This window comes from Dipodomys merriami, unplaced genomic scaffold (assembly GCF_024711535.1).
Source record: "Dipodomys merriami isolate MVZ:Mamm:240054 unplaced genomic scaffold, mDipMer1.0.p SCAF_56, whole genome shotgun sequence".
NCBI classification, from domain to species: Eukaryota; Metazoa; Chordata; class Mammalia; order Rodentia; family Heteromyidae; genus Dipodomys; species Dipodomys merriami.
In genome coordinates, this window is record NW_027206135.1 from 6,685,013 (window position 1) to 6,708,119 (window position 23,107).

At 41.5% G+C, this 23,107-nt stretch overlaps 1 protein-coding gene across 4 annotated transcripts in view; it reads left to right on the forward strand.

Moving 5' to 3' along the window:
* The window catches only part of Cd84 (CD84 molecule), a 29,402-nt gene extending 8,199 nt beyond the window's left edge, over positions 1-21,203 (forward strand). The window contains exons 2-9 of one of the 4 annotated variants that reach the window (XR_011367571.1): positions 4,925-5,260; positions 7,772-8,023; positions 8,387-8,506; positions 9,281-9,313; positions 10,321-10,418; positions 11,319-11,381; positions 12,797-12,987; positions 15,935-21,203. Coding sequence is in view for 3 of the 4 variants with exons in the window: in XM_070000267.1 (XP_069856368.1) it covers positions 4,925-5,260; positions 7,772-8,023; positions 8,387-8,506; positions 9,281-9,313; positions 10,321-10,418; positions 11,319-11,381; positions 12,797-12,862 (968 nt within the window). In the remaining variant the exon portion in view is untranslated. The other 3 variants (XM_070000269.1, XM_070000267.1, XM_070000270.1) reach the window with 3 other exon arrangements.
* The last annotated feature ends 1,904 nt before the right edge of the window (positions 21,204-23,107 follow it).

Sequence of the window (23,107 nt, forward strand, 5' to 3'; positions counted from 1 at the left end):
GTACTGAGTTTATTACTAGAGATTGTTGTCAAGGTCCCCAGACATAGGGGATTCAGTGTCCAGAACACAAACTCATGAATCCACAAATGGCAAGCATTGTGAAGGGTACATCAAGCTCCCAAGAGCCTATGTGTAAGAGCATCTAACCTAGAGCAGGTCCATCCAAGAAATCTCACTCTGTTCACCTACACCAACCTCTTCTATTTAAAACCCAAATCAAATAAATTAGTTTCACTTGGCCTTTGAGCTACTGTTCTGTCTTTGTCTCCTCCCCTTCACTGCCAGGCTTCTTCTATTCTCTTACCACCTACCCTGTACTCAACTTCTGGTACTCTGGCCTTGAAATGAATTGTCATACCTGCTCTGTAGTCCAAATAGCCATCAGTAATCTCCTATGACACAAATACAGGAAACATTTTATGTTTGCATCCAACCTGAACATATCCAGTCGTTAGAAATCAGTGGCAGTCCCCTATCTTGAGACTCTTTTGGGTTCCTTGGTATTGTCTACCAGAAAGTGTGACTCTTGGCACTTGATCTATTGTTTTTTTTTTTTTAATCAATGTGAGGGCTGTTCACAAGGTTCAGTCTTGGACTTCAGTCTTATTCTTCCTGAAAAATCTCTCCTCTGTTTAAGTCATCCTTTGTCTGTGGATGATTCCTAAAGCATTTGAGTTTCAGTTTGACAATAAGTAATAAAGCCAAGGAGATGAGAATAGCTTAAGGAAGAAGGAAGATTATTTCTGGCTCATGTGTAAAGTCCAGAGTTGGCTGCTCCCAGTTGGTAGACTAGTTCACAAGGTCATCAAGAACCCAGACTTCCTCTGTTTGTCTGCTCCACCAACCTCAGTTCTTGATTTTCTCCTTTTGATCCCTACCATCTGCCTGGGATCCATCTGTCACAGCATTCCAGCCTAAAAGAAATAAGGGAGAAGCTGGGTGCCTATAATCCTAGCTACTCAGGCAGCTGAGATCTGAGGATCGTGGTTCAAAGCCAGCCTGGACAGGAAAGTCCATGAGACTCTTACCTTCAATTAACCACCAGAAAACCGGAAGTGGCACTGTGGCTCAAGTGGTAGAGCGCTATCCTTGAACTGAAGAACTCAGGCACAGTGCCCAGGCTCAGAGTTCAAGCCCCACTACCAAAAACAGATAAAAAAGAAATAAGGGGAAAATGAAGAAAGCAACTTCTCTTTAAGGAAGAAAGAATGAATGATAACTTTATGTAGTTATATGATCATGATTAGCTAGCAGAAAGCAGGGTAATGTAGTCTTTATTTTGGGTGGTAATCCCTAAAATGAAAGAGAGAACCAACACTGGGAAACAACAAGCAGACTCTCCTGTAGCTTTCCCCTGCTCCAGCAATACATGAAGTACATCCTCTCTCCTTAACATCTATTCCCAGCTGCTTGCTTGGATAGCCTACTGCCATCTCAAGTTCAATATTTCTAACACCAAGTTTGTCTTTCCCTTTGGCTCCATTCCACCATAAATGTTATCCATTTTTACTATTAGTTATTCCCTGACACAAAATAGAACATCAAGATATTTTGTTGGGAAAGCTAAACCAAACTAATAGAATTATTTCTTGCCTGCTTATTTTCCCTATCTTCAAACCCAGCCCTTCCTTTCTATCCCATTATCTCTGCCTGCTCTATGCCCAGATGGGCACAGTAGCCTTCTAACTTCACTCTCCAGCTCTTCTCTGTCCTCTTATTCTTCCTATACATCATCACTAGAGTATAATGATACTAAGACATTATTTTAATCTTGATCCTTAAAAACCTCCTCAGCACGGGGAGGGATAGTGGGAGAAATCCAAGGGAAGGGGTAACAATGTTCAACAAGAAATGTATTCATTACCTTGCTTCTGTAACTGTAACCCCTCTGTACATCACCTCTACCACAAAATAAAATTAAATAGTTTTTTTAAAATCTACTCAGTTTATGGGCTACACCTCAAATTTGAAGCTGTTACAAATCTAAATCTAGTGTTTCTGACTTTACCTTTCACTACTCTGTTTTGCAAATCTATACCCATCCAATTGGATACCAAAATTTCCATTCTAGCTTTCATTTAGAACCTGAGTACCCTTTTATCTAGTAAAAATCTATTTCAAGATTATTCTCAGATTCTATTCTTTCCAAGTTTTCTTTAACCACTACAACTCATATGATTTCTCACTTCTTTGAATTCTTACTGAACTGCTATCTATACTATTCTTTTTTACTTTATCAAAGTCATATGCACATGTAATACCTAACCAGGTTTTAAATTATCCCCAAAAGACATGACTAGTATAGTACAATTCATGATAAATCCTCAAGGAACTTGTGTGTGTGTGTGAGTGTGAGTGTACGTACATACACACATGCTGGGAATCTACTCCAGGGTCTTGTACATGGATAAGCATATGCTATACTACTGCATTTCACCCTCAGCCCCCTCTCAAGACACTTTATGCCACAGTTGTCTTTGAAGTTGGATTCTTCTAAGGTTTCTTCCAGTGAAATATAATTGTTGAGTCCCTTTAGCACACAGGAAAAATAAATATTGGAGTTGATTGATAATAGATACTTTTAAACCTGAAGTGTTTTAAGATCAGAACAAAGTCCACAAATATTACCTAAAGGCCAAGCATAGTGATTCATGCCTATAATCCCAGCAATTCAGGTGGAGGGGAAGATCAGAAAATCAGGAACTTGAGGACAGACTAGGCAAAAAGTTAGCAAGACTGCATCTCAACAAATAAACTAAGCAAGGTGGCATACACTTGTGATTCTCCTTCAAAGGAAGCCATAGCTAGGAAGACTGTGGTCTGATGAAGGCTGGCCCCTAACAAAACATGAGACTCAGTTGAAAAAGTAACTGGAGCAAAGAAGAGCCTGGGCGCATGACTCAAGTGTCAGAGTGCCTGCTGGACAATCACAATGCCCTAAGTTCAAAACCCAGTGTTTTATTGCAAACCACCACAACCAAATGCACCTGAAACCCGACTTGTTTGAATCAGCCCATTAAAAATGGCTTAAAAATGACTCTGATGTGGTCCTGGCATTACTGAAGCTACCACAGGCACAACCAATAGAAACTGTAAAGGACATTGTCAATTAATTATTAACTCCCAAATAACTGTGACTTTTATTTGATCATTAACAAAGCACTTCCACTCATATCACATCATTTGCTAGCCACTAAGTGTAGATTATAGTTATTAAAACCTCAGAAAGTTTTTATGGCTTTAGTGAGGTTGCTCAGTTTGTAAGCAGATGCCCAGGCACCCCTATCTTTCCAGTCCATGCTATGGTTTGCAGCTGCCTCACTCAGACAACAAGAGTTGGGAGAGTTTACAAGTGGCAGAATATCTCATGCAAACCTTTTGCCTTTTCTCAGCAAGCTTAGGCTTCTACTCAACAATACCAGCAATGCAAAAAGCCGCAGGACTTCCCCAGCTGTGCTTCCCATCACCCCCACTTCCTGTTTGCCCTCTGGTAGCACAGCATCACTAATGGGACATGAGATACTTTTAAAACCACCACATGCCGGCCACTTGTCCTTCACCATGACCTCACCCTAAGAAGCTCTCAGCCTTATCAAGCCAAGATGTGACAAGAGCATCTACCAGAATTACAAGTCTTATGCACTGTTTATCTTCTCATCTCTAACCCCATATCCAGACAGCAGAATGACTATTAGGCACTAGGGCCTAATGTCAGAAATACCTTAACAATTTCAGGACTCTGCAAAGCGTTAATGTGATCTGCTTTCTTCAAACAGTATGATGACTTTTGAGGTGGAATAGTAGCCATAGACCAAGTTCAGGTTCCTTCTGAGCTAAGGCTTTGTACAATTGCACAGCTCTGTGCAATTCACAACTGGGACATCAGGGATTCAAGTGCCCTCTGTCAAACCTCAGCAGTCCCAATAGAATGGATTATCTGGGGCAATTAATCTTTAAGGATTTTACAACATATGATTGCTACCACCAATGGCAGCACCTAGCCTAGTACTCTGTTTCCTCCAATTGCATTTTCCATTGTTGCTCAACAATTATATTGACACATTATTTTTTGTATACATATCTGTCTTGTTCCCTGAGCTGTAAGCTCCTTGGGGACTGAAATTATGTCATATGACACATCTGAAGTATACTTAGCATTTCATAAATGTTTATAGATAGGTGTTTCTACTTTCTCTAAATCCTTCCTTTCCCCCTTAGAGGTCTGTGACATCTTCTTCGCTTGTCTGCCTCTGGCATATTTCTTGAGGAAAAAAAAGCAGTTCTGGGTTTCTTGCAGGAGTTACTGAGCTGAAGCATAAGTGAAGGTAGGCATAGGAAGACAATAACATTAGGTTAAAAACAATCCCTTAATACGTTTTGGCACTTTAAGATGATGTGTATTCGCAGTGTTTTTCTTGCTCTCTGTATGCCAAGCCCTGGTGTAATCATCAGAGTCTGTAAGCACCTTCTTATGTAGAAAATGTATTCAGGCCTTCAGGACCTACATGCAGCCAGTAGTCCAGCAGAGTCCAGCAGCCTAAATGTTCAGATCTCTTTTCTCAAACTCTTCAACCACTTGGCAGTGGGATCTTGGCAAAGGAAACATGCTAGCTATTTTGTACCTCATAGTCTTCATCTCTCACATGCTTCTGGCTTTCAGAATCTGTACACCTCAATAATCATGCTTTAATGATATGTTTCCCTAGAAACTCATTGAGATATTCAGTTTTTGAATGAGAATCCTTTAGAAAAATTTCATTATCATAAAATACTAAATATACCGAGAAGAGAATGAAGAGAAAAAAAAATCCTCAAGAAACTGGATGAGCTGTGTCCTTGCAAGCTGCCCAGAGAGATGCAGAAAACAAGGAACTCTAAATGGTGGGACAGTCAGATGGTTACAGTTTGCTATTTATGTTCTCAGGGCCAGAAGCAGCTGGAAGAGACGCGGATGTGCTCATGGTGAATGGGATTCTTGAAGAATCAGTTACTTTCCCCTTAAATATCCAAGAATTGCAGCAATTGAGAAGCATTGTTTGGGCTTCTAAAACATCTGTTGCTTTCATAAAACCAGAAGACTCAGGAAAAGAACCTACGGTTACAGTGACCCACAAAAATTATTATAACCGAATAGAAGTCATAGCTCAGAACTATGACCTGGTTATTAATGATCTGAAGATGGAAGATGCAGGAGAGTACAAAGCAGACATAAGCACAAAGGAAGACACCACCACCCGGCTCTACCACCTGCAAGTATACCGTAAGGCGTGGGAGGAGAGAGGACTTGGTTCTTACCTTTGCTTTGAAGTTAATATCTAAAGAACCCCTGGGTTTCCTAAGCCTCTTTATACTTATAATTCTATAAATAAATCCATGCTTTAAAGATGTATGTAATTATAGTCATTAGCTTGTCAGATTTTAGCCATGCTATTTTCTATCAGCACTTTGTCCTCTGAACATTGTTTTATCTTTTCTTTCTTTTTGTGAAAATATCTTTAAGTATTGTACAAAGGAGTTTCAATTCAACATGTCAGTTTACAGAGCACAATGTCTCTTGATCAGTGTCACCCCTTTCTTCATTCTTCCTCGTCTGTCTCAGCCTCACCTATGCCCTTGTTTTTCTTTTTTAAAAATCATCAACCAGCATACTACTCAGGAACAATACAGAGAGACAGTAATCACAATGTAATTTTTTAAAGAATTTTCTATTTTGAAATAATGACAGATACATAGGAAGGTGCAAAGAAATGCACAGCGTGGCTCTGTGTGCGCTCTGTGCTACCTACCACCTTACATAACTGTAGCTCTGCATGCTGTCTCAAAAACAGGAAATAGACACTGACACAATTTCTACAATTTATTTAGAATTCGCCAGCTATGCCTGAACTCATTTCTGTGTGTAAGCATGCATGCAGTATTGTGGAATTTCATCACATGTGAACTCTACCACAATCAAGAAAACTATCACATCCCTAGATTCCCATATGTTATCTCTTCAAAGCTAAGTACTCCCTCACCCTGGCCAACCCTACAAGTTACTAATCTGTTCCTGTCTATAATTATATTACTTCATAAATGTCATGTCGATAGAATTATACCACATGTATATATCCTTTAAAGATTGGGATTTTTCACTTAGCATAATTTATTTGAGACTCATCCAAACTATAACATGTATCATTAGTTATATACTTTTAATTCTTGGATAATATTCCATGGTACAAATGTACTAGTTCATTTAACCATTCTTCTATTGAAAGACATTTCAGTTGTTTCTAGTTCATGTACAAGTTCCTGCTATAAGATACATTATCGTTTCTCTAAATGTCCCAAAGTGAAATCAGATGGCAAATCTATTTCTGGTTTGAAAAGAAACTGTCAGACTATTTTACATTTTACATTCCCACCAGGGATATATGAGTGAACAGTGTCTCTGTATCTTCACTGGTATTTGGTGAGGATTTCTTTTTTCTGTGCAAGGCAAAGTTTACTTCTGCAGAAGAATGCACCATCAGCCAAAAATCTGGCAAGCTAGAACATAGAGCAAGCAGGCTGCTCCTAATTTATCCCCAACACAGCAAGCCCTGCCTCTCTGCTTAAATTGGCCATGCTCAGGTTCACAATCTGCTCACAATTGGCTAGTTTGAAGAGGGTAATATATATTTACATAAAATGAGCATTAAAAGAGTGAGATAAGGCACACCAGTAGCTCCCAGCTATAATCCTAGCAACTCTGGAGGCTGAGATCTGAGGATCACGGTTCAAAGCCAGCCCAGGCAGGAAAGTCTGTGAGACTTATAAACTACTAGAAAATAAACTACTAGAAAACCTGAAGTGGTGCTGTGGCTCAAGCAGTAGAGCACTCTCCTTGACCTGAAGAGCACAGGGATAGCACCCAGGCCCATGACTGACAAAAAAAAAAAAAAAAAGATTGAGATAAGATTAATAGTACACAAGAAACCTCAAAACACACACATATCCTCTACTATTTTCTTGTAGAAATAGTGATTCGTCTTAGTTCCTCTTCAAAACCTTATATCAAAGGTACTTCTTTATCCCAAAGCATTTCCTCTTTTCCTTTCTTTACTGGCTGCTATTGTCTTAGCAAAATAATCAACAAATGCCAAGCCACCAGGCGAAAGCAAGAACTTTTAGGTGACCCATTTTCATAGAAAAGACAGCTTTTCTCACAAAAACTATGCTTTTCTTCAAACTCTTTTAACATTATTTGACTATCTCAGCCGGACTTAACACTTAGTATGAATGATAAGGAAGTTTGGATAGAGTGATCTCTATGGATCTATGAATTAGTATCTGTATGAATGAGTATCACAATACCTAATGGAAGCTATTGTCCCAATTGCAACAATGAGGGACATTAAAATTGAGGTCAACTCCCCTCCATCTTCTAGTGAGGGAGTCATTTACCAGTGAAGAGGGTTTTTGTGTGTGTCATTTTGGATGGTGAGTAGTGATATCTTATTTAATTTTAATGTCAGACTCTATAGTAACTAATACAAAGTTATTTTTATCCTGTCTGTTGGGTGGGGCAGGTGCTAAGCAGATGCTATACTAATTGAGTCATGCTTCCAGCTCTTGTTCTTTGTTTTTGATATAATTTATTTGGCTGTGAATTTTGACAAATTAACTTTAATGGTACCTGCATTTAACAACTATCTAGTTCTAAATTTCTACTAATTTAACACTTGGTTCTCACAAGCTGCTATGAGTCAACCAGCTCACCAGGACCTCCTGTGTTTTCCTCTCTTAGGTCGGCTTGGGAAACCAAAAATTACACAGAGTTTAATGACATCTATAAATAATACCTGTAACGTCACCCTGATATGCTCTGTAGAGAAAGGACAAAAGAATGTCACGTACAGTTGGAGTCCCCTGGGAGAAGAAGGCAATGTCCTTCAAGTCTTCCAGACTCCCGCAGACAAACAACAGACTTACACTTGTACAGCCTGGAACCCTGTCAGTAACAATTCTGACTCTATCTCCGGCCAGCAGCTCTGTGCAGGTGAGCAGCTTTTTCCATTTCTCCCCAGAAGTCTCAAAAACCACTTGAAAGAGCTTCAAAGCCTAAACGTTGGCCCTATCTCCAGCAGAGTATGTCTCCTTTTTTGGTGAACCTGGTCCTGGGGCATCTCCTCCCAGGAGGGCCACTGGGAAAGAGGTCAAAGCTTTCAAATCTCTCAGGGTGTTTTGAAGCAGCCTCTGCTTGACTTGCTGACTTAATCCTGACTTTTAATCTCAGAAAGTAGTTCCTTAGGAGCTTTGGCACTCAGGTTGGGGGTGGGGTGGTCCTGAATGTGGGCAAGCTTGGCCCACCTCCTGGGCCTGTTTCCTGAGAGTCAAGACTTATTGCATTTTCTGTTCCCAGACATCACCAGGGGTTTGCAAACTCGCCACAGTGGGTTGCTGAGTATGTTGGCCGTGTTAATTCTGGCTGTCTTCATTCTAAGTTCAGTGCTTCTGCTCCGTTGGTACAAGAGAAGGCAAGGTAGGATTTTCTCAGAAGATTAAATATGAAAATGAATTTTTTCTCCCAGGGTATAAAGCCATTTGTCTAAGGTAGAGTAGAAAGGCCTTTTGTTCAGCCTTTCTACAATCCCCAATACCTTACCAACTACCAGGATGACGGGCCTGAACATTGTATGATTTTACTCTGGTCTTCCAAATTTCTTCCTGGGGTCACTATTACCTTAAAAGTCCAAGTTTAGCACTGCCACTGACAAATTGTAATTAGTTACACTAGTGTGTTCAGGTCTCTAGTCCTCACTAAACCTGTGGAGTCTCCAGGATTGCTCCCAACTTCATTGTATTTTAACAATAACCTTTGGAGAGTCCTTGAGGGAGATGTACTGATAGGTCTGGTTGTCACTAGATTCCTGTGGTTCTATCGGGATCTTGCTGTAATCGTGTCCATCTCAATTCAGAAAGCCTAATCATCTGGGCATAGTGGAGAGTTCCTACAGACCCAGCTACTCAAGAGACTGAAGCAGGGGAATTATTTGATCCCAGGAGTCTGAAGCTAGCTTGATCCTGTAGTTTCAGACCTCATCAGGAAGGAAGGGCAGACAGAAGGAAAGAAAGAAGGGAGAGAGGAAGGGAAGAAAGGGAAGGAGGGAGGGAGGGAGAGAGAAGAGGGAGGGAAGAAACTTAATCTTAGATTCCTAAATCATCATTCTAGTGACCAATTCCTCTTTTCCCACCCATCACAACAAACATCATACAATTTCTGTGTCCTAACTCTTCTTTGTCTCTTCTTCCTCAGGTTCCCACTTGAAGGCCTTCACTAAGAGTTCTGGTATGGCAGCATGTTCCCTGAATAAACAACTGGGAGGGATGGGAGTTCTCAGCAGAGTGGTTCAGACTAAGTATGTGCTTCAGAGCACTTCACTGCAGGTGAAGTCTCACTTTGACCATTGATCAGCTGCCAGTTATTTTGTCACCATAAACTTTCGTCTTCTCAGTTGTACAATATCCATTATAATAGGGTTTACTGCACGTGCTTATTAAGTGGATTAAGTGGAATTGCACATATGGATACTTGGCCTGCTTCCTGGTACCTAGTGAGTACTCAGTAAATGTTAACTACTGTTTTTATATTTGACAGGCCTGAGCATGGTACCAAGGGACAGGGGTTTGTGGCATGCATCATAACTCAAGTGTCTTCACAAAGAAAATCATAGCCTCTCAGAACCCTGGGTGATTAAACTTCAAAATGTTAGAGGTCTGTGATACTGCTCAGATCAGACTCATTATTTGTGAATATATGTTGGTGCCCTGAAATACAAAGATCCAAAATTCTGACTCTTTACAACTTACCCTAAAAGGTTTTATGTTGTTATCAAAAAGAGAATGTTTGTGACACACCAGTAACATATGAACCAGAATAATGTCACAGCATATAATTAGAGAGAATCAGTCAAATTAAACAACTAAGACACTGCCATGAAAAGCAAACTAGTCATGTAAGGTCATCAATGCTAAGGGCAAAGGAAACTGAGGAAGAGCTTCCTTTGACTTCCCATAAGGAGACGGGGCCATCCTTTTTGTCCTAAGCTGACCTCTACAGTAGAAGAGCATTTCCCTCTGAGCCCTAGGTGAGACCAGAGCTAGATAACTCCCATCCATATGCAGTCTTTACGAAAGGAAAAGCCATCAGAGGATCCAAGTATCCATCTCAATAGGATGGGAGCCATTTAACTCTTGGAACTTTATTTCTTCATCACAAAAACAGAACACAAGACTCGATCATCTCTAAAAACACACCCAACTTTCACAGACTGTTTCTGTGTTTATTTGTGACAGAAGATACCTCAAATAAAACAATATATGCATACATCACAACTTCAGGGGACACCCAGCCAACAGAGGCCAGGATCTACGATGAAATCCCCCAGTTCAAGGTGAGCTGATATTACTCACAAATACCTCTACTGCCCCCCACCACCACCACCAGGAAAGGAGTCATGACCAAGCATTGCTTTTGCTTGCTATTGCCTAGAACACATTTATAGTCAAGAGTCTGGAGTGACCCACCAGGTAACACCAAGTCAGAGCAATGACAGCAGGAGTCTCTCTCCATGGGGACAAGAAGCTTGGCAACTGTCGCCCCATTGTAGCCTCTCATGGTTTGAGGCCACGAGCTTCTGCTTGGAGGCCTAGCTCTGGGTTAGATGTGAGTTGTGACTAAGAACCACCCCTCTGAGGAGATGAACAAGAAAGGAGCCACTCACATTAGATGAGCACTTGGAGCCACTTACATGGTTGGCTCTAAGGGCACAGAACCAACAGGCAGACTCTCTTGGACTATTGGTTAAGCAATGGCAGTGGCCTGTTTTCCTCAGACTCTGAATCCTTCTATCACAGACCTGCTTCTCCTCCTGCCTTTTACCTATCTGCTGGTCTCTCACCTTTACCTTTACACTGAAAGAGTGAGAGAGGAGACATATCTTCCTCGACTTCCTAGATCACTCTAGACTGTGGTTGGACTCATAGAGATGGGAGATCCATAAAGCCCACAGAAAGCAAAAGTCCTTAGGGAACAAGACTCAGTCTGAAGCAGGAAGACTCTTGGCCTCTGAGGTTTTTCTGCCCCAAAGCTCTGTCCAACTGCCACCCATTCCCTGTCACTCTTAATGTTGATTCCCTACAAAGTTGGATGGAAGCACAGCCGAGGCCCGGAGAAGAAGCCACACAGTAAATGTGGGACCAAGGAGGGCTAGAGGCAGAGGCAGAATTAGGAAGGGAAACTTCTAAAGTTTGACCTTTTCACTCTCACTAAGGGGAAGGTGGGTGTTTTCCAGATGCTGCCCACTAAGGAAGGGCCAGTGGACATGATTGACTCTACAGTGCAGTACTCCAAGAAGGTAAATCTCTGGGTTTTTGTCCTTGTTTTCCTATCTGGTGGACCCATCCATCAGCACAGGAAGGCCATTTATGACACAAAATGATTAGACCATATGAGACATTCATGGTGACTAGAGGCAGTTACTTATCTCTGGGTATAGGTCAAAGTGAAATTATTGAGGAACAGAGAAAAAAAACTAGAATTCAACTTGGAACAAAGAATACAGGCTGGATGTTGTCTCAAGCCTATAGTCATGACTGGTAGCAAATACCCCCACTCCTTCCTACCACTTGCTCTTTTTTGTTGTTGGTGGTCATGGGACTTGAACTTGGGACCTGGGCATTGTCCCTAAGCTTCTTTGCTCAAGACTAGCTCTCTACCACTTTGAGCCACAACACCACTTTCAGTTTTCTGGAGGTTAATTGGATATAAGAGTCTCATGGACTTTCTTGCTCATGCGGGCTTTGAACTACAATCCTCAAATCTCAGCCTCCTGAGTAGCTAGGATTACAGGTATAAGCCACCAGCACTCCTAGCTGCTTGCTCTGTTCTGAGCTAAGAAGTTTCCAGGGGTTCCAAAAGATTTCTGGAGCCCCAACTAAGCAAAGAACTCAGTAAAGAAAAAGATCTCTTGGGCTGAGAAGTTGGCTCAGTGATAGAGCTCTTGCCTTGCATGCATGAGGCCCTGGGTTCGATTCCTCAGCACCACATAAGCAAAAAGAAAAAAAGCCAGAAGTGGTGCTGTGGCTCAAGTGGTAGAGCGCTAGCCTTGAGCTGAAGAGCTGAGGGACAGCGCCCAGGCCCAGAGTTCAGGCCCCACAACCAGACCCCCACACACACACACACAAAAAAAAAAAAAGAAGAAGAAAAGAAAAAGCTCTCAAGCCTGGCCCCAGTGGTTCACACCTGTAATCCTAGCTACTCAGGAGGCTGAGATCTGAGGATCACAGTTCAAAGCCAGCCCAGGCATGAAAGTCCCTGAGACCCTTATCTCCAATAACCCACCAGAAAACCAGAAGTGGCGCTGTGGCTCAAGTGGTAGAGCGCTAGCCTTGAGCTGAAGAGCTGAGGGACAGCGCCCAGGCCCAGAGTTCAAGCACCACAACCAAGAAAGAAAGAGGAAAGAAAGAGAGAGAAAGAAAGAGAGAGAGAAAGAAAGAGAAAGAGAAAGAAAGAAAGAAAGAAGGAAGGAAGGAAAGAAAGAAAGAAAGAAAGAAAGAAAGAAAGAAAGAAAGAAAGAAAGAAAGAAAGAAAGAAAGAAAGAAAGAAAGAAAGAAAGAAAGAGATCCCATTACCCTATATTTCTCCAGCATGGCAGAACTCTAAGATATCTCCCTGGGTCATTTGCTTACCTCTCCTGAGTACCTCATGGGACTAGAGTTCCCAGCCAAACCTTTCCATTAATGTACTCTCACATTTTCCTTTCGTGCACAGGTTGGGGAGAGCAGCACACAGAAGAGCAAACCTCCCAGGACTTCAGGCTATGAAATTGTCGTCTAGGCTGGCAAGCAGCGCCCTCCCTGCAGAAAATTAGATACAACCATTGATAGTGGAAGATGGGCCTGGATATAGACCTTCCATGTCCAGCTCTTATGGGGAGATTGGGAATCACCACATTCTAACATGTAAGCAAAGTAGGCAGTTCTCTGCTGCTGGTCACAGCTTGTTCCCAGATAGACACATGGATATTCTAGACCTTTCTGCCTGGCTCCCTTCTGGATGAGTAACAAGTTAAGTTTCCCCAGTAGGGTGCTTCTCAGAACTCCCCCTCATAAAGCACCTGTAGAAAATAGTATTTTTTTAATTAATATACTTGGGCAAGCAAGGTTACCCTTCTTCTGGAGGGTGCACACAGACAAAGGACTCACATTTGGAGGTGATGATCCTCTGTCCAGCAGCTATGAGAAGAGAAGACCAATATTCTATACACCTTTACCATGCTATGAGCCATCAGCTAGGATGCTCTGCTGACATTCATCATACATAAGGAGTCCTGGTGCGTGGCCACTACCAGTTCCTACAGCACCTTGAGCTAATTAGGAAAAGGTACCCTGCCCTTGAGGTGGATACAGCCTCCTCCATGAATGAAAAGCTTGGTGAGAAGTGTGTCAGTCTTCCTTCATTCTTGTGATCGAGAACCTTTGTTCAGGACACCACTGTCTCCATTCACCCAAATGTAGAAGCTGTTGTTGCATGTGAGGCTGTGAGTTGTGGTGCTTAGCCATGCAGACACACTCTCTAACTGGATTTTTGTTTGTTTGATTGATTGATTGATTTTTGTCAGTCATGGGGCTTGAACTCAGAGCCTGGGTGCTGTCCTAGAGTTCTTTTGCTCAAAGCTAGTGCTCTACCACTTTGAGCCACAGCTCCACTTCCAATTTTCTGGTGGTTAATTGAAAATAAGAGTCTCACGGACTTTCTTGCTTAGGCTGCCTTTGAACTACAATCCTCAGATCTCAGCCTCCTGAGTAGCTATAATTACAGGCATGAGCCACCAGCACCAGGCTGTTTGCTCTTTTTATTTTTTACAAGGTCTTTCTGTAGGGACTAGCCTGCAGAGCACTTTTCTGTGGGCTCTACTGTAGAATCTGTTATAGGATTGTCTACTATAGAATTTTCTTTATGGTTAAGCTTTCCTTTGTGTCTCTCCAAGCAGACTCAGCAAAAAGAAGATACTTTGTTTAGTATTTCCACTCCCCAAAACTAACTGGTCAGCTTAATTTCTGACTGGGTGTAACACAGCCAGACAATAAAGGAACAGAGTCATTCACCAGGGGGAACTTCAGTCATGATAGTACATAGTGAAACTGAATCCATCCCAGTTCCTAAGGCTCAGCTCAGTTCAAGCCAAGGTTAAGTGCCCTCACCCCAGTACCCCCCACAAATTCACAGCCCACTTCCTACCTATGAGTTATTTCCAGCTGTTTGGCTGGAATCATGTGATTATTTGCAGAAAGACTGTCTTTCGTGCTAGCAAAGCTAACCAGCTAAATCCTCAATCCCCATGAAAATGTCCAGCTTGGTCAGCAGAAATGAGCTGTATTTTGGTAGAATGAAATTGTCAGTCTCAGTGCTCTGACCCATAGAGCCTTCCAGCACTACTACTTCTAGGTCCAAAATTAACTCCCATTGTTAGGGCTACTAGACCTCAAAGTATAAGGTGAGCATCATGTCTTGTCCTTGTTTAACCAAAGAGATAATTCCATTACTAAATCCTGGAGAGCAGCTGAGAGGAGGGGCATGAACTAAAGCACTCAGAAAAGACCCAGTGGAGAGGCCTTAGTGGGCCTCTAAGGACACAAGGGATTTGGATAGGGAAGAAATTTAGACAGGGGTCTCCAAATGAGGGAAACAGGAAAAATCAGCATCACATGGATAGAAAAAATCCATCACAAATAGCTCTATGAGTTGTATTCAGTGCACCTCCCTGAATCCACTGCACATATTCCTTATTCCTTGCCTACACATATCATTCTGTCCATGTCCACATCCTCAAATGCCCATCCCAAATGGCACCTCCTCTATGAAGCCTTCCCTGGTACCACTGCACTGTTTCTCCCCTCCCCTACTTAGCCATTCTAATACTATCACTCATTTCATTCTGATTTGCAGCATCAACAACTAATTATTCCCCTCACATTGCACACTACTTAAAGACAAGATCTGACTTTTATTTACTCCTTTATTTCCCCTTATAGATACTACCATCTGACATAGAATGCCTTTTATATGAACAATAAATCCCATTGAACAGCATTCAAAGTAATCAGCCAGCTGGAAGAGATGGTACATATTGGACATAGGCATAGGGAAACCAAATTATTCCTTGATGATAAGGATGCCAGCCATCAGATGCTGCCTGATGTGTCGGGCTCTATGTCAAAACATTTGGAGGGAAATGACTTTCAAAGTTAGAACAACACAGAGGTCAGCTGACATACTGAACTGAGCACAAGGAGGACATGAAGGAATAAAGAATGGAGAAATTTCAAAATGACACTAAACAAGCTCCTAATATAAAATTGCTCCTTACCCTGAGGAGTCCTTCCTGAATACCCTCTTCAGCCTGTCTGTTCCTCTCCCTGAAGTGCGCATTCAAATTCTTAGTGTCCCAGTACCTCAGTGTTATAAGGCAAAACTAAGGAGGAACCAAAGGCAAGAGTTTGGGGGCATTCCAGGAGATCAAACTTGCAATGGGGCCAGCGCACAGGAATTCTTAACATGTCCACTGATTGAAGACCATCCTGCTTTCATTCCTGTGGTTCTCCCAACTGGTAACAGAAGCTATTACCCTCTCTCTTCCTCCATCCCTCCCTCCCATGCCCTTTCTTCCTCCCTCCTTTCTCTTTTCCTCCCTCCCTCCCCTCTTGGGGCTCAAATCTCAAATTCTCTTTCTGTAAAACCAGCAAGGTCTTATTTTCTCCTTCACAACTTTCCCATGACCAATAGATATATAAAAGCAAAGCAATCTTTCAGTGGACCCAGATCCTGTATCAGACTGAGACCTCCATTTTGAGTTTTTGTTGTTGTTTTATTTTATATTTTTCTGTTTTGTTTTTCCAATGTGCATAGAAATTAAATTTGAGGGACAGCGCCCTCTCGTGGAAACACTGGACTTCACCAGACTCAGCTAAAGAAATGAGAGTTATTGCAACTTATGCTCCTCCAAAGAAGAAAAAAACTAATTTAAAGTGTTGCTTTAAAAATAAATCTACAGAATACTCAGTTCACAAGAAAAAAGCTTGACATAGGGCTGGGAAGGTGGCTTAGTGGTGGAGTGCTAGCCTAACATGCGTGAAGCCCTCAGTACCACATACACAGAAAAAGCCAGAAGTAGCACTGTGGCTCAAAGGGTAGAGTGCTAGCCTTAAGCAAAAGAAGATCAGGGACAGTTCTCAGGCCCTGAGTTCAAGCCCCAGACTGTCCCCCCAAAAAAGCTTGACATTTACAGGAAGAAGCCTAAATGGAATTGATTGTATAACAGAAAGCAGGTCTTAACTCCCACCTAAAGACAAGAAATGGCTGGGCTGTCTTTTAATTCCAGTCTATTACTTTTTTCCTATTTGATGTTCCTTTAATTTCCCTTGATTTGTATGATTTTCTCAAGAATAACTAGTGGCAGCCGGGCGCTGGTGGCTCACGCCTGTAATCCTAGCTACTCAGGAGGCTGAGATCTGAGGATCGCGGTTCAAAGCCAGCCCGGACAGGAAAGACCGTGAGACTCCTATCTCCAATAAACCACCAGAAAACCGGAAGTGGCGCTGTAGCTCAAGTGGTAGAGCGCCCGCCTTGAGCTGAAGAGCTGAGGGACAGCGCCCAGGCCTGGAGTTCAATACCCCACGACCGACAAAAAAAAAAAAAAAAAAAAAAGAATAACTAGTGGCAGTCTCTAAATGAAGCGATAGGAGGAAGTGCAATGAGTGGTCACAAACTTGGCGTCTGCCTGCCATGGTGGTGCACATCTGTAATCCCCACTACATAGGAAGCTAGGTAGAAGAACTCAAGCTGCAGGGCACCTCAGGCAATGTTTTAGAGAAACAGCTTATTCCCACAATGAAATGCAAACAGAAAGGCTAGAGGTGTGGCTTGCACAGCATGCACAAAGCCATAAATCCCCTGTACCACAACATGGGCTCTGTTATTAGAGTGCTGGGGTCTAAGACCTGGTTTCTTAGTGACATGACCCTTGGCATGTAACTTTAACCTCCTGCTCCTTGGGTTGCCTATCTGTAAGATCAGAATAGTTAGTAGCACTACACTGCAATGGTATAAGCATTAAATTAGATCTTACTAGGAAAATATGCCTAACCATGGTAAAGTCCTGGGTTCTTTTAGCGGCTGTTCTTTCAGGTTCTGAAAGCTCCATAGGACACTACTCCAAAGCTTCTGGAAGTAGAAAGGTAGCTAATATTATGCTGTGTTAGTGTTGTGTGGTAACGTTTTTATTCAGTCTTTATCATTCAGGTCCATGTTGTTATATCCACTGCCTTTTCCTTCAGTCATTTCTGCAACACTCTCTAATTACCTGTTACAATCCCTGCCTCTCTGAGGAGACTGAGAGGACAGGTACTCTATCTCAATAATAATGAAATGAAGTATGGCTCCTGAGGGCAGAATCCTGTAACTCATGGTTTCCTTTGTATACCAACTGCTACACATTACATCATCGTGCATTGTTGTTAGCATAACAGCCCTGAAAAGTAGGAATTACTTATTTTAGTTTGCAATGGATAAACACCTTAGCAAGTCAGGAACCTTGGAAGGCAGGATTTGAACATACGACTTCTTGTTCCTGTACTCTACCCTACTGCCTCCCTTCATCTGTTATGGATTGTCAGCATCTGAAACTTGGTCTCAGGTGTGCACACTGCACTTTTCTTGACACAAATTAGTGGATCACAGATGTCTGTCAAATAAATACCTGCACAGTCTAATATTTATTTCAAAGGTACTAAAAGCAGCTCAAAGTATTGGCATTCATATATTAATCCCATTGTGATCTGGATGTGATCAACTTTTCCATTGGAAATTTTCACTAAATTCAAGAAGCTTTGATGATGCTCTCTATAAACATCCAGCTAAATAAGAAACCCAGACCATTTCCATTTCTGGTGAGTTGCTACAGAAGAATAGTATAAATTCCTGATACTAATATCATTAAAATAATAGGGATAGAAAACAAAAGGATTATACAGCACTATTTAGTGGTTACTAAAATAGTGGGCAAAAAATAAAATAGTGAATAACTTGACACATTTCTATTTTTTTATTATAAATACAGTTACATGAGCAAGGTAATGAGTACATTTACTGTCGAGCATTGTTACCCCCTCCTTTGTTTTTCCCCTACCATCCCTTCCGTCTCACCTCCACAACTACACTCCCCCCACCCCCACCCTCCACCCTGCCTAAATTGTAAAGTTCAATTTTCAACATAGTGTCTGGTACATCTCATTGTTACAATGGGTTAACCTGTATCCCTATTTAAGCATTTTGTTTTTTTTTTCCCTTCCCTTCCCCAAATTAGAGAAGTGTATATACAAGATTCAGGGTACCGACATCAAATAACAGTGAAAACAGGGGTTATACCGTGGGGGAGGAACATACAAAGAAACAAAAAATCACATGGTACATTATAAATGGCATTAGAAAAAACAGCAAGAAAAAAAACACTTGTGTCCCTATCTTGGGGTTCATTTCACTTAACATTATCTTATCTGGTCATATGCACATAGCTTTTGACCTTTTCTGCTTGTCTTAGACATATACTAGTTATTGCAAATAAGGGAAACCATAGACCTATGTTTTTTGGACCTGGCTTACTTCACTTAATATAATTTTTTCCAAGTCTTTACATTTCCTAACAAATGAGGTGATGTCATTCTTTCTGATGGAGGCATAGAATTCATATATATATGAAAATGTGGTATATATATTTTTTTCTTGATCCATTCATCTATTGAGGGGTATCTGGGTTGGTCTATATCTTAGCTATAGTAAATAATGCTACAATAAACATAGTTGTGCTGCTAGCTTTAGTATGGCTTTGTTTGTCATCATTTGGGTAAATGCCCAAAAGTGGGATTGCTGGGTCATAGGGGAGCTCTATGTGGAGTCTTTTGAGGAATCTCTATACTGCTTTTCACAGCGGTTGAACAAGTTTACACTCCCACCAACAATGCAGTAGGATTCCCTTCTATCCACATTCCCTCCAGCATCTGTTGTAGTTCTTGATTATAGCCATTCTAACTGGGGAGAGGTGGAATCTCACTGTTGTTTTGATTTGCATTTGTTTTATGGCTAGATAGATTGAGCATTTCTTCATATGTCTGTTGGCCATTCTTATTTCCTCTCCAGAGAAGTTTCTCTGTAAGTCTTTAGCACACTTATTTATTGGCCAGTTGTTTCTTTGAGGATTTGTTGTTGAGGGATTTAATTTTTTTGAGTTCCAAGTATAGTTTAAATATGAGACCCTTGTCTGTTATATGGCTAGTGAAGATCTTCTACCCATCCGTGGGCTTTTTATTGATCTTGCTAGCTATGTCCTTTGCCATGCAGAAGCTCTGCAACTTCATGCAATCCCATTTGTCCAACCTTTCTTTGATTTGTTGTGTTTCTGAGTCTCTATTAAGAAAATTTCAACCTGTGCCAAGGAGACCCAGGGTTTCTCCTATTCCTTCCTGTAATGTTTGTTTTTTTTGTTTTTTGGTTGGTTGTGGGGCCTGAACTCTGGGCCTGGGCACTGTCTCTCAGCTCTTCAGCTCAAAGTGAGCGCTCTACCACTTCAGCCACAACTGCTCTTCCAAATTTTTCTGCTTAAGTGTGCTGAGGAATCGAACCCAGGACCTCATGCATGCAAAGGCAAGCACTCTACCACTGAGGCTGCTTTTACTCCAAGGTATCTGATCCATTTGGAGTTGATTCTGGTGCAGGGTGATATATACGGATCTAGCTTTAGTTTTCTACAGGTGATTAACCAATTTTGCCAGCACCATTTATTGAAGAGGCTGTGTTTCTTCTATTCTATAAGCTCTGAGGGTTGTGCTTCAAAGTTAGTCAATCTGGGCAGCAAAGTCTGTGAGACTCTCATCTCCAATGAATCACAAAAAAAGCTGAAAGTAGCACTGTGGCTCTATTAACAGAGTGCTGGCTATAGGTCTGTGGGTTTATTTCTGGGTTTTCGATTCTATTCCATTGGTCCTCTGGTCTGTTCTTGTGCCAATACCAAGCTGTTTTGATCACTATGGCTTTGTAGTAGTTTGAAATATGGTATTGTTTAATGAACCTTAGATCTTCAAAAAAGTATGTTGATTTATTAATAATAACATGAGTATGTTAAATAATAAATAAATAACAAATCTGTTTCAGACATCAGATCTCATGCTTGTAACAGGATATTTGGGGGAGGGGGATTTGTTCTGTAGTAATGGGATAGATATTACTAGAGTTTTAACTGAGGGCTTTGTACCGTAGGATAAAAAGCCAAAGACACATTTTTAAATGATCATTATCATAGTTACCTGGTGAAATGGAACCTGTCATACCATTTCTTTAGCACTTGTAAAGGTTTATAGGCAATATTTTGTTTATAGCAGTTTACAAATGTATGAAGTAAAAGTTGATATACAGAAGATAAAATCTGTTACAGGCTTGGGGTGTGGCTCAAGTGGTAGAGAATCTGCTTAGTCAGTACAAAGCCTTGAGTTCAAACTCTAGTACTGAGAATGGGGCAAAAGATGTCTGAAATGAGACCTCTAGGTGGAGAGGGGACAGCTTCAAGTGGGGAAGACTAATACTACAAAGACGTTGGAGTGCAGCAGAAGTGTATGGGTAGATGAAAAGAGTTCTGCCCTGACTAGCCTGCCAGCGAGGAAATCTTGCACTTCAGTCTTGTGTTTTTGGAGCCTTACTCTGCTTTCACTCACAGTGCTGCATGGCACAAGTCTATGCTTCGTACAGCTTAATAAATAATTGTGGGGCTGAATTTGGATTGAGAAAGTCAGACCTTAGGAAAATGTTTTTAGAATCTGAGACTAGAGGAATAATGATAATCATACTACCACCTGGAAGAGACAAAAAGGACTAGGTTAGTCAGATGCTGGTGGCTCATGCCTGTAATCCTAGCTACTCAGAGGCTAAGTTCTGAGGGTTGTGCTTCAAAGTCAGTCAGTCTGTGCACAAAGTCTGTGGGATTCTCATCTCCAATGAATCACCAAAAAGCTGAAAGTAGGAGGAGGCTGCAATGCTTGGTAAGAAATGTATGCATTATTCTGCCCATGTAATTGTAGCCCCTCTGTACAATATGTTCTCAAATAAAATAAAATACAATTTAAAAAAAAAAAAAAAAAAAAAAAAAAGCTGAAAGTAGCTCTATTAACAGAGTGCTAGCCTTGAGCAAAAAAGTTAAAGGACAGCAACCCAGTCCCTAGGTTCAGGCACCAGTACCAGCACACATGCACGTGCGTGCACACGCGCACACGCGCACACACACACACACACACACACACACACACACACACACACACACACACACACACACACACACACACACACACACACACACACACACACACACCACAGACTAGGCTTTCAAATGAGGAATCTGTAACTTGAAGTATGATGCTTACAAAAGCAGAGGTTCAAGGCCTCAGGATGTTTTCTAACATTCAAACAGGAAGTCACTTATGGAAAGTGATGTGTGCAACAACAAATGCAATGTGTTTGAGAAAAACAACACTTCCTCCCACTGTCTGCTTCTGAGCACTGAGCTCCTCTTTGCAGATGCACTTGCTTTCTCAGTATCCCCAATTATATTTCCATACTCTTTTTTGTAGAGCTGAAATAGATGACTACTTTCCCGAATTTCAGAGCTCTTGTATAGAAATCAACCACCTCAAAAGGGGTACAAATTTTCTTGTTATTTCTCCAGCTCCTTCTAAGGTTTGGTTCATTTCATTTCCTTTAGCCCTAAGATGATTGTCACTGTCTCTCTGTCTCTGTCTCTGTCTCTCCTCTCTGACTCTCTCTGTCTCTCTCTGTCTCCCCCTGTCTCTCTGTCTCTGTCTCTGTCTCTCCTCTCTGTGTCTGTGTCTGTCTGTCTTTCTCTCTCTCTCTCTCTCTCTCTCTCTCTCTCTCTCTCTCTCTCTCTCTCTCTCTCTCTCTCTCTCTCTCTCTCTCTCTCTCTCTCTCTCTCTCTCTCTCTCTCTCTCTCCCTCCTGGAAATACCTTAACTGCCACTCCTTACCTCATCACCTCTAATATATAATTCACCCCATTAATGTGTACATTCATTTATTCCTCCGAGCTCAACTCAAATGTCCCTTCTCTCTTTCTCCATACCATATCTAATGTCCAAATTTCTCTTTTTTTCATAGCAGCCCCAATTTTTGTTTTTCAATATTTCCTTTTATTTCATTAATGTCTCCTTCTCCCCTGGACTGTGAGTTCAATCAGGCTATAAACCATGTCTGGTTATCTCACTACTTCTCACTACTTCACTACTTCTAACATGCCTTCAGATTAAGCACCTGTATGTAAGAATTGGTTTATCAATCCTTAGTCTCAATGACAAAGATAGATACCACCCTATTTATGCCTAAAATACTTCCTTAATAGAGTCTACCAAACCGTTGGTTGGAAATGCAGTGAAAACATATCAATGTTATCTCCTGTGCAGAAACATAGTTGTGTCAGAAAACAGAGTTAGTATAACAGGTTTAAGAGTATTATCCTTTGAGTATGAGACTGACACTGCCCACCACACCAAGCGAGTCATCAAGTATTATGCTTTGAAACATGTTCATAAGGCTGATTCTTGGTTAACATCTGAGAACTTGAACTTGGAAAGTTCCCTGCCATTCATTCCCTGAGAATAGCTCACACTGCATAAACTCTAACTGCTTGGCTTGAATTCTGCTTCCTTCTTGAATTCTGGAATTTGGGTATATGCCGTGCAGATACCTACTCACATGACTAGATAAATCCCGGGACCCCAAGGCTAAAGCAAGCTTGCCTGGCAGGTGGCATTTCAAATATGCTGTGGAAGGAATTTAGCACATTCTGAATGACTGCACTTAAGGAGGACTGTTGGAAACTTGTACCTAATTTTCTCTTTCCCCTTTGCTGAGTTTGCTTGTATCCACTCACTGTAATAAATCATAGCCACATACATGTTTGTATGCTGAGCCATGTGTCTCTTGACTGAAGGTGGCTCTGAAAACACCTAGCCCCTTTCCAAAATGTTTC